General features: G+C 55.7%; 1 protein-coding gene across 1 annotated transcript in view; it reads right to left on the bottom strand.

Annotated features, from left to right (window-relative positions):
• Positions 1-1,064: 1,064 nt before the first annotated feature.
• CORO7 (coronin 7) overlaps positions 1,065-15,727 on the bottom strand; it is a 195,211-nt gene continuing 180,548 nt past the window's right edge. The window contains exons 15-28 of the mRNA XM_019540157.1: positions 14,608-14,728; positions 14,144-14,319; positions 13,359-13,467; positions 10,995-11,081; positions 10,543-10,685; positions 9,040-9,144; positions 8,615-8,700; positions 6,756-6,897; positions 5,606-5,695; positions 4,097-4,213; positions 3,796-3,931; positions 3,193-3,284; positions 2,774-2,860; positions 1,065-2,084 (exon numbers count right to left, since the gene is read on the bottom strand). Of these exons, the coding sequence (XP_019395702.1) occupies positions 2,079-2,084; positions 2,774-2,860; positions 3,193-3,284; positions 3,796-3,931; positions 4,097-4,213; positions 5,606-5,695; positions 6,756-6,897; positions 8,615-8,700; positions 9,040-9,144; positions 10,543-10,685; positions 10,995-11,081; positions 13,359-13,467; positions 14,144-14,319; positions 14,608-14,728 (1,497 nt within the window). The 3' untranslated portion in view covers positions 1,065-2,078. The remainder of the gene's footprint in view (positions 2,085-2,773; positions 2,861-3,192; positions 3,285-3,795; positions 3,932-4,096; positions 4,214-5,605; positions 5,696-6,755; positions 6,898-8,614; positions 8,701-9,039; positions 9,145-10,542; positions 10,686-10,994; positions 11,082-13,358; positions 13,468-14,143; positions 14,320-14,607; positions 14,729-15,727) is intronic.

The raw sequence follows: 15,727 nt of genomic DNA, 5'->3' as shown, positions 1-15,727 counted from the left end.
ATCCTGTTGTGCCCCAAGCCCTGGCCATGAAGGGCAACAGGAAGGAGCCTTTCCTGGTGCCTCGGGGACAAAGTTCAGGCTGGAGGGATCTCCCAGTATTTCCCTTGCTTTTGTTCAGTGCAGGCAGAAGTCACAGATGAATCATCCCAACCTGGGTGTTGCTGGGCCTTGCCCTTGCCCTCTGGGCAGGCAGGTGCCTAGTGGTGCATGGATGTACCTATGCTGGCTCCTGCCCCAGAGCACCACCCTACACAGCTCTGCCTTGACCTGTCACCAGTGCTGCTCCAGGAGCCAGACCTCTTAGCAAGAACGGGCTTCCCTGCTGTGCCTGGCCCTGCAACTGTTTGTGACCAGTGCTTTGCCAGGACTGCCTGGTTCTCCGGCCTCAGCAGACTCCCCTTTCAGGATGGGCCACTGGCTGGGCTGGGCTGGGCTGGGCTTTCCTAGACCACCTCAGATGTAGTACAGGTGACCCCACAAGCTGGCACCTGCTTGGGTAGCTATCCCCAGGACACTATCAGCTGCTGCTCCTTTTGTGGTGGGCACTGCAAAGCATCTTGATGCATCTTCCTGACATCACTAGAGGCAGCTATGCAAACGGGATGGAGTAAGCAGACATGGGTTCTAGCCCAGGGCTGGCCCAAAGGCTGCATCTGAGCCTCATGGATGGGGAGAGGGGAGGAGCAGATCTGAATTTAGTGACAGTGTGAGCTGTTCTTTAAGTTGGTCTTGTGGAAGATGCCATCTTGGCCCCCACCTGGGGTCTGAAGGTTTCCAGAACAAGTCCTACATGAGCAGTGGCACAGTACTGTGCTCCCTGCTACATCCCTGAACTGGAGGGAGCCAGGGCTGGCTGGGTAGTTTGATTTGCACAGCTCATATTGCCCCTGGGTTCTCTGTTGGGACTGCCCACAAAGGAACCATTTCCTGCTGACTGGTGGAGTTTCTCTGTTCTCTGCTCACCATGTAGACCCAGACTAAGGACTGATGCACACCAGGAAGGGCTGGTGCCCTTGCTATAGAAAACTGATACCCGCCCCCTTCCCCCCCACCACACCCCAAGAAAAGTTTCACTGGGCTTTACCTCTGTGGGGAGGCACGGGCATTTCTACTATTTAGAGAGCACCAGGCAATGGCTGTGCTGGGACCAGTAGGGTCTACAATCAGGTGTGCTGGGTTAGAACTGGTCATACCCTGTATTATGAAGCTGGCCAGCTATGCCCTTTGGTCTCAATAGCACCTGCTTAAGTGAAAGAAACAGAGCAAGTCAGTACCTCCAAGCAATGTGCTGATCCTCTGTTGAATGTGGACAGACTTAAGTACAGGCTTGAAGTGAGGCACTTAGGCACTGTGCTGAACGAGGGCCTGAGCCATAACCCTGGCAAAACTGAGGGTGTCTGCAGCCATGAACACAGCTGTCTGGGGCCAGGCCAACCTGGATGGCACAGTCCCAAGGCCCTGTCCCCTCCAAATGCTCTTGAGTGAGGGCAGTTGTGGAGCATGGTTGGTCCCTGAATTATCCCTAACCCACTGCACTCCCCACAGCAGAAATGTGTGTATGATAACCAGCCAGAGCACAGCTAGCCCCCAAAGCCTGTGTGACTTGCTGACAATACTGCTCTAGCTAGGATCAAGCAAACTCAGAAAACAAAGCAGGGGGAGGTATGGCTGGCACCACCCCTCCCCACCTCCTCTGACAGATCATTAGAGACTAGAGGAGGGCTTTGCTTCAGACATCCTGCCAGTCCTTTGCAGAGATGATGCTGGACCAGCAGCTGACTCAGAACTTGGAGCCGACGGCTACAAAGGCAGGTGACTTCTGTGGGCACTTGGGAGAAGGTCCAGCAGATGGTCCAGGTCTCCACCAGGGAGGTTTGCACACTAGGGTGGGCATGGGAGATTCTTCAGAGTAAGCACCATCGGAGTGGGGTGCAGTCCAGTTGCTTGCGAAGCCTTGGTGCTGGCTTTGGGGTGCCTGGCTTCTTGCCCTGAGAATACAAGGCAGGGAGGCAAGGATCCAGACAGCTTCAGAGATGAGGAGACTGTGGTGCTGAAGGAACAGGACTGCCTTGCCAGGACTAGTCCTGCAGAGGAACAGACTAGCATGAGCACAGCCAGGAGATGGGCATGGGAACTCAGCGCCAACACCCTGATGAACATCTAGCTGGGGTCATTTGACCCCAGTACTCTTTCCTGCCATGTCAGGGGGTCGGACTAGATGATCTGCTCAGGTCCCTTCCGACCCTACAAATTATGAAACTATGAAACCCTGCACTGTGCTGGGCAGGTTGGGGCAAGCCAGAGCTTGCCACAGCAGTAAGACAGTTCTGCAAACAAGGGGAAAAATGGGCCATGACTGCATGAGCAGGTGGTAAGGGCTCTCGAGCTCTTTGAAGCCTGCTGGTCCTCTCCAGAGCCTATGTTCCAGGGTCAGGCTCCCATTAGGCAGGGGGACCATCAGCTTTGCTCCATAGCAAGCTAGTCAAAGCCTACTGTGTGACCAGCTCACTACTGGGAGCAGGAAGCCACAGAGCAGCTCCAGGCATTGGCCAGTGCAGTGGGCAGCATGTTTCCACATGGTCCTCTCAGGGGACCAAATACCTGGCAGCCGGGACATACAGGGCCCCTAGGCCTCCATACATCCTGGGCAGAGCTAAGGGCCAGTAGTCAGTGAAACTAGCCCAAGGCCCAGGACAGCATGTGGGAAACATGTCCATACAAAGACCACCCATTCCACACACACCCCAACCAGCCCCTAGCCGTGTCTTCCTACCCATTCGTCTTCATCCACCCCTTCAAAGGAGTCCTGAGGGAGGGGGTCCTCACGGTTGCCCAGCTTGGCCACCATTGCACTCAGCAACTGCAAGAAGAATTACAGGGTGGTTGGCACCTGTACCTTGATGGGCACCAGGAGGCTTATCCATTGCTTGCCACCCCTTCCCAGGGATTTTCCTGATGAAACAGGTTCTATAAGCCCCTGGCAACATGGCACATGAGTGCCTGTCCCTTTCTTGGGTACTGTGGTGCCAGATCTCTGGCCCCCAGCTGGCAATGTTGGTGGGCAGTGTTGGTTGCTGGTGGTGGAGGCCCAGCAGTGCCAAATAATGTGACGGAACCCAGCATGGGCCAACAGTGGGCAGTGACGTGCTTGGTGGGATTATGCCTCTCTCAGCCCCACACAGGGATCTTCACCTCCTCTTTCTTCTGCTCATCAGACTTCTCCTCCAGGTAGACAGATGACGGGGCATACTTCCTGACCGGGACATCCTTTGGGGCCTCGCTCACTGGGGAAAGAGCCACCATCAGGAAGAAAGAACATCACCAACACCCTCTTCGGGTGTGCTGTCGTACCTGTGAGGGCAGGTGGCTGGACCCATCGGCCCTAGGGATCCCCACCAGCCCTGCAAACGTTGCCTTTGCCCTCATGTTGCACAGCATCTCTGCTTTACAGGAATGCTTCAAAGTTCACACAGGTTAATAGTGAACTGCACTGGCCTTTAAACAGGCCCGCTGAGAGGCAACCCCCACCAGGCCAGCCCTCTCCTGGTCCCCACTCCAGCCATACCAGAGCCAAGCTGACCTGGTGTGGCCCAGCCTGGCAAGAACTCACAGCACCAACCTGTGGGTCCTTTCCAGCAGTTCCCATCAGTGGAGAATCCCATATCAGGACCCCCTGCCAATGCTGCTGCCGGGGGTGAGGGGCTGAAAGCACTCAAGGCCCAGGTTAAACCTGGCTGTGAGGCCCAGCCCCCATCCCTCTGCCCCAGAGTGCACCCTGAGCCTGCCTGCTCCTACCTGGAGTCATGTCCTTGGGCTGGAGGTTCAGCATCTGGTGCTGTGCGTTGCTGCCTGTGAGCCATGCAGTGGCAGTGAGGGCTGGCTCCCACCACACGGTCGTGGGGGGAAAGATGTCATCCTGGAAGAATTCCTTCTGCAGGGGGGGAGGTTGAGAGAACGAATCAGCCCTGGGCTAGCCCCTCATCCAGGGCCTTTCAGCACTAGTGGGAAGGAGCAGGTCCTTGGCCAGCCAAAAGGGCAGAGTCTCTCTGAGGAGCCTACCCTGGTGACAGCTGTGCAGCTGGGCGACAGGGCCTACCTTGACTCTGGGCACCTTGAAAACAACTGGCTCCACAGAGCTCTGCCTCAGACGCAGGGCCCTGGCAAACTCCACCTCCCGCACGTTGCATGTAGTCTTGGGCAGGAACACGAAGCCCTGGGAAAGTACAGGGGTGATGTCAGGCCCCGCAGCACTCAGGCTGTCTTGGTCCCAGGGGCTGGGTCACCTGCACTCCAGGCTCGTGCTCCCCAAAGTGCTGATGATCTGGCTAGGTGCTGCACACCAGCTCACTCTAGGCTGAATCTAGGGCAGGGTCCCAGCCATTGGGAGGCCATGCCAGGCAGTGCTGCAGGCTCTCTAGAGCTCTGGTTGAGTTGCCCAGGGCTTCATGAAGGTCTTCGTGTCCTTGACAGAGCCACAAGCCACATCCAGATAGGGATGGCTTTAGCCTCCAGGGAGACATAGCCAGCTGTGATGAAGAACATGGCAGTGTGCAGCTACAACAGCGTATGGTAATGGGCCATGTGTGAAGGACCTAAGCCAGGACACAGGGATGCTAGTGCCCTGACTTATGCACACTTGCCCCAGACCTTGCAGAAAACAGGGGCCACTTCCATGCAAAACACAGGGAGTAGCCCTCAGTATCTGCCCCTCCCCTTCCCAGACATGCATCCCCCAAGTCTTCTGCATTGATCCTTACAGCATGGGATAAGAAGACCCTGCTGTAGGGCAGGACGCTGCCCCGGAGCCCTCTGTGGAGCAAGCTTGCTGGGGGCTCTCACTCCTGTCTCCCTACACTGCAGAGGGCTGTGATTACCCACACACCCCATGGAAACAGCAGCATGGACACTGACTGCAAGGCACGAAGGGACTGGGCAGTCCTACCCCACCTGCTGTACTGCCCCAGCTGGGGGAGGAGCATCTCTGGAGCCAACCCACAGGGAACCTCAGCAGGGAAAGAGCCGGATACCAGCAGCCTGGTGCTAGGCTGGGCTCCCCCAGGCTGTAGGGGATCAAAGGCTTTGTCCTTGATCGAGGCCCCTTTGCAGTGAGCCCCCCAGGGTATTCAGGTTACAACCAGCACGAGCTATGGGGGTGGTAATGCACCTGGATGGCCACTGGGGGCAGTTTCCAAATGTGCCAGAAATGGAGAGGGGTTGGGAGTGGGGTAAGAGCAGGCAGAGGTGCTGGCACAGCTGCGGAGGAACTGTCTCCCCCATGCTATACCCAGGGGCATGGGGGTGGGGGCCTAAGGACAGCCAGGGTGGGGCAGGATGCTTTGAGAAGAGGCCAGATCCCTCCCTGGGGGTGCTCAGGGGGAGGCTGGACACAGCCTAAGCAAACAAGGGCTGGGCAGGATGGATGTGCCTCAGAGCCCAAGTGCTGCAGCACTGCATCATCCTGAGGCATGGACCTATGTCTGGCTTTCCTGAGCCACTGTGACGTATGGGGCTCATTTTGCTGTTCCCAGCCCAATCCAGCCTTTGCACTCCAGGAGCAGGAAGAGTGCTGGTCTCTGCAGAGGCTGTATGCACCCAAAGCACTCACCTTGTGGGGGTCGCTGGAGGAAAAGCTGTTGCACTCCAGGAAGAAAGGCGCCTCAGTGACAATCTCGTAGACAAAGACTCGTGTGTCCCCCTAGATGCATTGGGCAGTGAGAGGAGGTCTAAGGAGGGCTCCCTGCAGCTGGTAGGGGTCTGGGTGGGCCTCCCACCATCCCATGCTCATCTCTGCCTGGGACTCAAGTGGAAGAAGGGGCATGTGGGGGGGGAGGGAGGGTTATTAGGACCCAGAAGTCTAGGGCTCCTATTAAACAAGGCCTGCAGGGTGGGGTACCTGGCATCACATGGGTCAGCGGGTTGAGTCCCAGAGGCAATGAAGAGGGACCAGGCCCCTCACCCAGGAACAGCACAACCCTTCCCTCCCTGCGTGGGAGTGTGGCACCCAGGGCTGCCTGTCAGGCTGCAGGCTGAGGCAGGGGATGCTCCCCAAGACCATTCACGGCACAAAGTCTAGGCCCTTCTGAGGATCAATCACAGCCCCAGGCAGGAAGACCCTCACCTTGCCAGCCTCTTTGCTCACTGATGCAGAGGGCCAGCAGGGGCTGCTAAGACCAGCAAAGGCAGCAGGACCCCTGCTTGCTGCCCATGCACAGTCTGGATGTGGATGTGCTCACAGCTGGGCACTGCCTGCAACCTGGCAGCCCTGGGTGGGCTGGGCTAACCCCAGCAGCGGAAACGCACGGAGACCTGGTCTGAGCACTAAGCGGGGTCCCCCCAGAGTCTCCTCTTTGGAGGTTGCCCTCTTTACATGCTACACAGTATCTTGTAGCCATAACTTCGGCTCCTATGCCCTGGCAGGAACATCAAAGGCCAGGCAGAGGATCTGCACGTACGAAGGCTGGGGTGGCCAATCTATGGCACATGTGCTACAAGTGGCACAGGCAACTCCTTTGTGTGGCATGAAGCAGAAAGCAGAACAGCAGATAAGAGGGAGCACAGGGCAGAGAGTAGAAAGCAGAGCAGCACATATCACAGAGGAAGGGGACTGCAGTGGCACTTCGGGAATGTGCTGCATATTTGTGGCATACCTACCAATCTGTGCCATATCTGCCAAAAAGGTTGGCCCCCACTGGGCTAAGGAAATCAGGGACTGCCAAACAGCCCTGTCCACCCTGGACACTGACTCCTCCACTTACCTTGCCTGTCAGGAAGACAACGCTGGTGTCCTCGTCATAGAAGGGGATGAGGGTGGAGGGAGACACATCGACAGTGCCCACTGCTATAGGCCCAGCAGACAGGGAGTCGGCCTTGTACAGATACAACTGGCGCTCACTGCGGCTGTCGGAGAGAGCACCACAACCATCTGCTGTCTGTACTGGCCACAGGGGATGGTGAGGCAAGTGTTACCAGCCAAACAATGCCATACTCCATCCTAGTGGCTCCCAACCTTTTTTATACCACAGCCTGGCTGGAGCTGGAAGCCGCTCTCCCAGGCGGACAGGCGGGGGTCTGAGCAGGGTACCCAGGCAGCCAACCCACCGCAGCCTGATACTGGGCCACAGCCTGGTGGTTGGGAAACCTCTGTGCTAGCCCACATGGCTCTAGTATGTGGGAAGCTGGCTGTTACAGTGCAGTAGGCATGGAGCGTGGTGGCCATCTTGGTTCAGACATGCAGACAATAGCTCTCTCTTGCTCAGGACCTGCCCCTGGATCTATCAGGGGAGACAGTATGTGGGGATCTCCCCCCATCCCCAACTTGGATCCTGATAGACAGCTGAAGATAGAGACACAGAGCTATTTTCTGCCTGGATACTGGCAGAGAGAGGCTGACCAAGCTGATCTTACATGATGCACCCAGTCTGCACCCAGTCTGCACACATGATGGTTTCTTCCTACTCTGATATTCTCTTGAAGGGCAGAGGAGCCCCTATTCCCAGTGACCTTTGCATGGGGTGTCACACCTCACTAGCTTCCCACACATGGAGGCCTCAGGCCTACTGTCCTGCCAAATCCACAGCTGCTACCACACCCAGGCACAGCCACATGTCACCTTTGGTCTCAGAGAATCCTCTGGTGCATTGCCAATGGTGCTGTCTGCCCCAGAATTGACTCACAGGCAAAGCACAGTCTGGGAGGGGACACATCACCTCTGGGAGGGGACACTTCTTGTATTTAACTGTATGTCATGACAGTTCAGGAAAAAAGTGAGGAATGCCATCTCCTCTAGGGCCCATAAGAACTCCAAGCAGCTCTGGGCTTTCCTGCAAGTAACAAGCTGGGATGGACCAAGCCCCAGCATTGTCAGTCTCCTCCAGCTACCTGCCAGGTCCTGCTCCTGGGTACAGCCCCTAATCCTGGGATAGTAAGTGTAACCTGTCAGAGGCCTGGCGGGCTTCTCATCTGGGACAAACCATCTCCAGCAGTCCTGGGCCCTCTCACTGGGCTGGGAGCTGGGCACTGGGAGTCTCCTGTGACTAAAGGCTCTCCTGGGGAGGTGTCTTGTGACTGGCCTGACCCTGCTCGGAGCGACGCTGAAGAAGTGCCCTGTCTGTGCTGTCTGTCCCCACTACATGTGGCAGCAAGGTCATAGATACAACCCTTGAGAAAATGCTTCTGGCCACAAAGAAGTCCTGGTTCTGACAAGTGCTGGCACTGTGCCAGCTCAGGGCAAGGAGTGTGGGGAGAGCTCTGGGCACCAGCACCTCCTTGCATCAGTCTCACCTATTCAGGGCAGCTGCCTGGACTGGCACAACATTTCAGAGGACTGGTGGTTCTGACACTGGTGGTTCTGACTCAGAAGCATTAATTGCTGCCTTCAATCAATCAAGTACCCAAGTTCAGACTCAGCTGCTGCCTTCCTCTACAAGTGCCTGAGCTGTGGTCAGGCTGGATGGGGCCCTTGCAATTAATTACACAGGATGGGAAGGGAGGGACCAAGTGCCCCATCATGGGAAGCTGGACATTCCTAGGCATTCGGTAGTGGCCAGTGGGGTCAACAAGCTGCAGAAGCCCAGCAGGCACAGGCCCCATCAGGGGAAGTGGACTCTGGCCTTACCTATCAAAGCCAGAGACCAGCAGGTAGTGGCCACCACATGCCCAGACCACACGGGCACCTCGGCTGCCCTCGGGGCCTGGGCCATCCTGTAGGAGAGGAAGAGACTAGGGTTATTCCTCTAGGCACCACCCCCTGCCCATGCAGATGGCCTTTCCCAGGAGCATGACCAGAGCCTAATGGTTGTATAAGGGGCCACACACAGGCTGGGGGGAGCAGTGGTGTGTAAGCAATGGACTTGGCAGAGACACATCTAGCCCTGCAGCCTGCTCCACCTGCTCGTCCATGCAAAAAGCACTGCCAGCAGCACTCTCCCCAGGATCCACTCTGTCTGTATGGCTCAGGGGTTCCACCCCAGCACGAACCCTGCTTTCCATCCCCCCCGCTGAGCTCCACACAAGTGACCTGCCTGATGACTTCTAACTCACCTGCTCGGGCTCCAGCGACTGCCGGGGCTTGTAGAGCCGCACCCTGCCATCCTTGCTGACCGTGGCCAGCTTCCGCCCATCAGGGCTCCAGGCTAGGCTGAAGATCTGTAAGACAACCAACGCTGATATCTTTTGTGTCCCAGCCTGCAGTGATGGCTGCACTGCACATGACAATCTGCCTCCACACTGGGCTCTTCCAGCACCACCTGGGGCCAGGGAGGGCACAGCCACTGATGGGCTGGGTGAGTGGCAGCTCCAGCCTGCTCCTCCCAGTACAAACCCTCCTCCTAGACTCAGTGTGAGAACCAACCTGAGAAAAGCACAAGACAGTCAGGAGGGAGGATACTGCCTGCATGAGCAAGGATTACAGCAGAGCAGAGGGAAGAGCTGTGCCCCACAAGGCAGTTCCCATCACCCTCCCCATGGAGTGGGACCCTGACCCATGTCAGCGCCTCCTGCCAAGGGCCCAGTCACAAACTGGCATTGCCCAGTTTAAAGGAAACAGGGTTCCAACCATCTCAGCAAAGCTCCCTGTTGACACTGTGATTTCAGTTGAAAGCATTGGTGCTCAACTTATCTGGCCCTGCAGGCTGGATGAGTAGTGCAAGGCCAGTCTGGGGGCCCAATCCAGTGCAGGGCTGGCACATGGAGTTAGTCCATGGGTACAATCCAACATGCTGGCCCAGTCCCAGAGCCACCAGCAATCAGCGTTACAACTTCTCCACTGCCAAGTTTCCAGACCTGTGTGGAGCGCCCTGGACCAAATGACACAACCCCACAGGCTGGATCCTGCCCACAGACCACAGGTTGAGCACCACTAGATTAGAGCAGCCCAGGCCAAAGCAGGTACTGGTGACCAAACCACACATGTAGAACATACAGCTTGCAGTGGTACAGGGCACAAGCTTTGGGAGACAACTGCAGCAACACACATCAGTGTAACAGCTCAGCAGAGCTGGTGGTGAGGCCTCTTGCTCTATAGCACAGGTCTCAGCCCCACAGCCAACAAAGGGGACCCCTAGCCCAGGCAGCAGGTATGGGTGAGCACTGAGAGCCCCAACTCCAGCCTAACTGTTAATATGCTGCTATATGCTCCAGGTCCCGATGGCTGCCCCTGCAGATATGTCTTAGGATGCCCCATCCCCTCTGTGCTGCTGGATCCTGTAATGGAGCTGGCTGTGGTTAAGCATGGCAGAGGTAGGTTCCCAGCACCCTGCGCCAGGAGTGCTGAACAACACAGTGGCCATCACAGACTCCATGTCCCAGCATTCAATGCTCCATCACCGACAGCTCCTCCTACATTGCCCTCAGAAGTCACTTAGCCCAACCCAGGTCCAGCCCTGCTTAATGTGGCAGAACAGATATGTCGCTCCTCCTCCCTGCTCCCCGGTGCCTCAGTGTATCCCTTCCACACTCTGGTTCCACTCCCAGGTGGTGCCCTGATTTCTGCCTCAGCCCTGTCCTCCCTGGCTTGGCTTTGCCACAAGCTGGCTCGCCTCTTACCTGGTCAGTGTGTCCCTTTAGGCACAGCACCTCCTGCTTGGTACGTAGGTCCCAGATCCGCACTGTCATGTCATAGGAGGAAGAGGCCAGGATGTCGGCTGCTTGCGGGTGGAATTGGATGGAGTAGATTTTCTCTGTATGACCTCGGGAAAGAGGAAGTGGAAAGTGCTTCTGTGTTCTCAGTGTGAGCGGCCACCTGGGCGAGGGAGCCACAGCCCAGCCTAGCCAGGGCTGGTCTGCTTTCTACACTCTGCCAAGGCCACCCGAGCAGGGTCTACCCACCCACCACAGCCTGCACTACTTAAACAAGCCACACAGCAGTCAGAAAAGTCTTGGCCTCCTCCAGGGCTGGCCACTGAGTGCTTGCCCTGTGCAGTGAGGCGCCCTTAGACCACTCATAATGCCTTCCCGCTGGGAGGGCGAAGGCACCCTCACACCCACATGACCATTACCTCGGAGCACAGCCTCTGGTTCCAGCAGCATCTTCTGCAGCCCTCCTGGAGGGATTCGCCAGATCCGGATTTTGGCATCTTCCCCAGCTGCACATAACAGAGACAAAGAGTGAGCTTGGTGCCAGCCGATCCCGTGTGCCAGAGCCAGGGGAAGGCCCTGGACTGACAGCATGGCACTGCCAGCCTCTGCCACATGGGGGCAAGAGAGCTGCTGAGAACTGAACCCCGGTCTCCCGCAGGTGGTGCAGTGGCAAGAACCCAAAATGGGGAATTGGGAGATCCAAGTTCTGGCCCTGGTGCTGTTGCAAGACTCCCATTAATAAACTGTGCCTCAGTTGCCCTGTCTAAAACAGACTCCTTTAGGGGGAAGGGGAATGAGGGGCTCAGTTCCTGTTTGCAGAGTGCTTTGGATCTGGTGAAGATGGGAGTTTGGGAGGTGCCAGTACTGTTCATAGATTCATAGATTGTTAGGGGCTGGAAGGGACCTTGCAGATCATCGGGTCCAGCCCCTTAACTCTAGGCAGGAAGACAACTGGGGTTAGGCGACCCCAACGAAGTGACTGTCTAGTCTCCTCTTGAAAACCTCCATGGTAGGTGACTGCACCACCTCTGGAGGGAGTTTATTCCACAGTCTGGACACCCTGACTGTGAAGGAGTTTGTCCTAGTATTAAGCCTGAAGCAGCTTGCCAGAGTTTGCATCCATTGGTCCTGGTCCTCTCCAGGGGTGCCCTAGTGAACAGTTGCTCACCGAGCTCCTGATGCACTCCTCTGATACAGCAGTAAGCTGCTATCAAGTCCCTTCTTAACCTTCTTTTCTTTAAGCTAAAGAGGCCCAGGTCCCTCAGCCTTTCCTCATATGGCTTGCCTTCCAAGTCCCTGATCATACAGGTGGCTCTTTTCTGGACTCTCTCAAGTTTTTCCACATCCTTATTGAAGTGTAGCACCCAGAACTGGATGCAGTACTCCAACTGCGGTCTCACCAGTGCTGAGCGTAGTGGGAGTATCACTTCCTTAATTTTATACGAGATGCATCGGTTGATCCATGCCAGTGTGTTGTTTGCTCTGCTGACCACTACCTTGCACTGATGGCTCATATTCATACAATGGTCAATCATTACCCCAGGTCCCTTTTGGTTGTGGTGCAAGTCAATCTGTCACCGCTGAGGCTGTATGTATGTTGAGGGTTGTTTGTCCACACTGCCCCATAACTTGGTGTCATCTGCAAAATGGGCTTGCAAGCTTTTCACTCCCCCATCCAAATCATTGATAAAGATGTTGAAAAGCACCAGTCCAAGCACAGACCCCTGAGGGACATCACTGGCCACTACTTGCCAGGATGACACAGATGTGTTCATGAGAACTCTCTGGGTCATACCCTGTAGCCAGTTTCCCATCCACTGAACCATCAAGCAGCTGAGCCCACAATCTTCCAGTTTTCCCACAATGATATCGTGGGATACTAGATCAAAAGCCTTTTGGAAGTCTAAGTACATAACATCTACCACGTCTCCCATGTCCAGGTGGCGAGCGACCTGGTTGTAGAAGCAGATGAGATTGGTACGACAAGACCTACCTGTGACAAAGCCATGTTGGCTGTCATTCAGAATCTTACCTTCTGCAAGCGTATCACACATAGATTCTTTAATGAGCTTTTCCAGGATTTTGCCTGGGATGGAGGTTAGGCTGACTGGCCTATAGTTGCCTGGGTCCTCCCTCTTCCCCTTCTTGAAGATGGGCACAATGTTCCATCCTCAGGGATTTTCCATTCAATGTTCCATCCTCTTCCAATCCTCAGGGATTTTCCCTGTGCACCACAAATTCTGAAGGAGTTTTGTTCCTCGATTACCTCAGCCAGCTCCTTCAGCACTCTCAGATGGAGTCCATCCAGTTCTGCTCATTTGTAAATGTCTAGCTTTTCTAATTGGTATTGCACCCACTCAGCATCCACAGTGGGGAGGCTGTCAGTTCCAGCATGTTCCCTGTGAGCCTTATCTCGCTTGACTTTCCCCACTATCTGGTGAAATACTAAAGCAAAGTGGGCATTCAGGAGTTCAGTTTTGTCCTGAATATCAGTTACCAGCTGCCCCGAGGTGTTAAGCAGGGGTCCCACGCTTCCACTTGTTTTTCTTCTACTGCCTACATATCTAAAAGACTTCTTACTGTCCTTGTTATTACTAGAAGGGACTGTGGTTCCCATGAGTGGGCCCTGGGGAGGGATCATGGAGGGTCCAGCACAGCACAGGGCTTGTGCCTGATATATGGAAGGGCCACCTCAGGCCAGTGGGAGGGTTCTAGTCTCCTGGCTGGCCAGGCTGCACATGGTGCCTGGTAGCCAAACAGTAGCTGAAGGCAGAGCTCCATACCAACTGCAAGGCGCTGGAGGTCAAAGGGGTCCCAGCAGAAGTCTGCGACAGGCGTCCCATTCTGGATAGTGGGTATGGAGGTATCAGGCAGACGGCCTGGCTTGGAGAGCTGAAACAGACACCCAGTCAGTGGCAGTAGGACAACCCAGGGTGCCTATCACATCCCCTTCCAGCACTACACTCTCTGGGTCAAACTAGATGAACTGAGCTGGCATTTGTATATGTGATCCTGTGTGCTAGAGTTTGGCCTCAGGCAGGATAAAAGAGCTGCCCAGAGAGACCCCCTTTAGTTTAAGCAGCAGGGTTGGGGGATGTGTGTGTCTGGTTTGTATATGCATGCACACACACACACACATCTGCATACACATGCACACACTATTTTAATATAACAGTCAGAATGGAACAACCAAATGGCCTGAACTGAAACATTCTTGAAATTTTGCTCCATAGAAAATGCCAAAATTCCAACTTTTTCTTTTGGTTTGGAGCAAAAATACATTTAAGAATCTTAGGGTTTATGTGGGACAGAAGTTCTGGTTCTGTCACAGCAGGGATTTGGGACAGAGCATCTTCCCCTGTGATCACCAGCCATGGCCTGTGTGTGGAAGGCTAGGACTGATTAGGCAGCTCCATTCAGCACTAGGCTAGGGTTGTGGCCCGCTAACAGGGAATGAGGGAAGTTTATGCTCCCTACTTCCCATGCTGGGTCCAGCCAGGCTCCACGGTCATGGGCATAGTGCCTTTCAGCTGCAACAAACCCAACTGTGAGGAAGCTGAACTGTTACCTCAAGGATGGCAATCTGCCCACCGGCTGACAGCAGTGGGACAGCCAGGCGCTGCTGGTTGGCACAGAAACCATTGCACTCTCCCGGAGTGGTGAGGTTGAGCCCCTTGAGGTTGGTGATGTGGGTGTCACGATGCAAGACTGTTCCCTGGGCATGGCGGAACTTTGAGCTGGGGCCTGAGAAAAGGACACAGGAAATTCAGGATGCAGGAAATCTCCTACCAGGGCAGGACTCTCAGAAAGAGCCTAGGCTTTGGGCTGCACTACTGACCTGGCCACCCCACCTTGTGCTCTTCTTTTCCACTTAAGACTGACAGTATTACAGCCTGAGAGAGTCTCCAGAGCACTCATGAGCAGAGAAGTCTCACCCAGCACTAGGTGAGGCACCAAGAGGAAGGTCCCCCGTGAGGGCTCTCTATAGAGAAACACACCCATGCCCCACTGAACATATGCACATATGCTCACCCAGAATGCTCTGCAGGGATCTCTGACTGGAGCTGCTGGCAAAGCCACTGGTGGTGGAGACAGATGGGGCCATGCTGGGAGAAGTCAGGGAGCTGGAGGGAGAAGAGAGGCCACTTCCATCCTGGGGGAAGAGTACCACATGATGAGTCAGGGAGGGCTAACAGCTCCCTGCCTTCTTGTTCCTGCTAGCCCCATAGAAGCAAGGCAGGGAGCTGGGGAGGGCGGGGCAGAAGGCGGACATACACTTCAGCTGCTATCCCACAGAGTGGAGAGCCCATGTCCTCATACCCAACTGCAGGGAGGGCCCTGGAGGTCACAGCCAAGCAGGGGATTAGGCTAAGGAATCTGAAGGGGAGGGACTTCCCATATCCCACAGCTAGCAAATCCGAATGTGCTTTAATGGAACAACAGGGGGTGCTGCAGGTCAGGGCTGACAGGACATGGGCAGAGCTGTGCTGGGGCTGGGCTGGAGAAGTTGAGGGCTGCTAGTCAGGAGTGAAAGTTCAAAGCATGAATCTACAGTGCTCAGAAATTGGTAGGGACATGGGAACCAGGACTGCCCTGGCCCTGCATCCCAGGCCTTTCACTCTCCAAGGTGCAGTAAGACAACTGTGAGGGAAACACTGCTGCCCCAGGCAGATGCTCAGCCCTGATTCCTGCCACACCTTGGCCAACCCTGCCCTTTGCTGCACCTCTGCACAGGCCAACAGCTAGAGACAGCCCCCAGGCCATCCATGCCATGTGCTCCTGAGCTCCAGGGCACACCACACTGAGTTCTACATTGTGCCCTGGCCTCCCAGGGGAGTGCTGCTCCTAGGCATGCCCCACTCACCTGCTCCCACTCACTGGCATTGCACTTGGAAATTCAGGGGTGAAGCTGCTTTTGAAAACACCCCTATGATGTTCTCAGGCACACTGGGGGCTTCCAAGCAGGATTCAGTCTTGTTGGTGAGTGACAGCAGGAGAAGGCCCCATCTGTCGCCAGGATCCCTCAGCACGTGAGGTCTACTGCCTGCCCGGAGCGAAGATTCAGGATGTGAAGGGGATGCTCCAGTCCATCATCCAGCCTACCGATTATTACCCCATGGTCCTTGTCCATGTGGGTACTAACGATGCGGCC

The sequence above is a fragment of the Crocodylus porosus genome, unplaced genomic scaffold, assembly GCF_001723895.1.
Source record: "Crocodylus porosus isolate Cpor-Errol unplaced genomic scaffold, CroPor_comp1, whole genome shotgun sequence".
NCBI classification, from domain to species: Eukaryota; Metazoa; Chordata; order Crocodylia; family Crocodylidae; genus Crocodylus; species Crocodylus porosus.
This window is presented reverse-complemented; position numbering and strand designations above follow the sequence as displayed.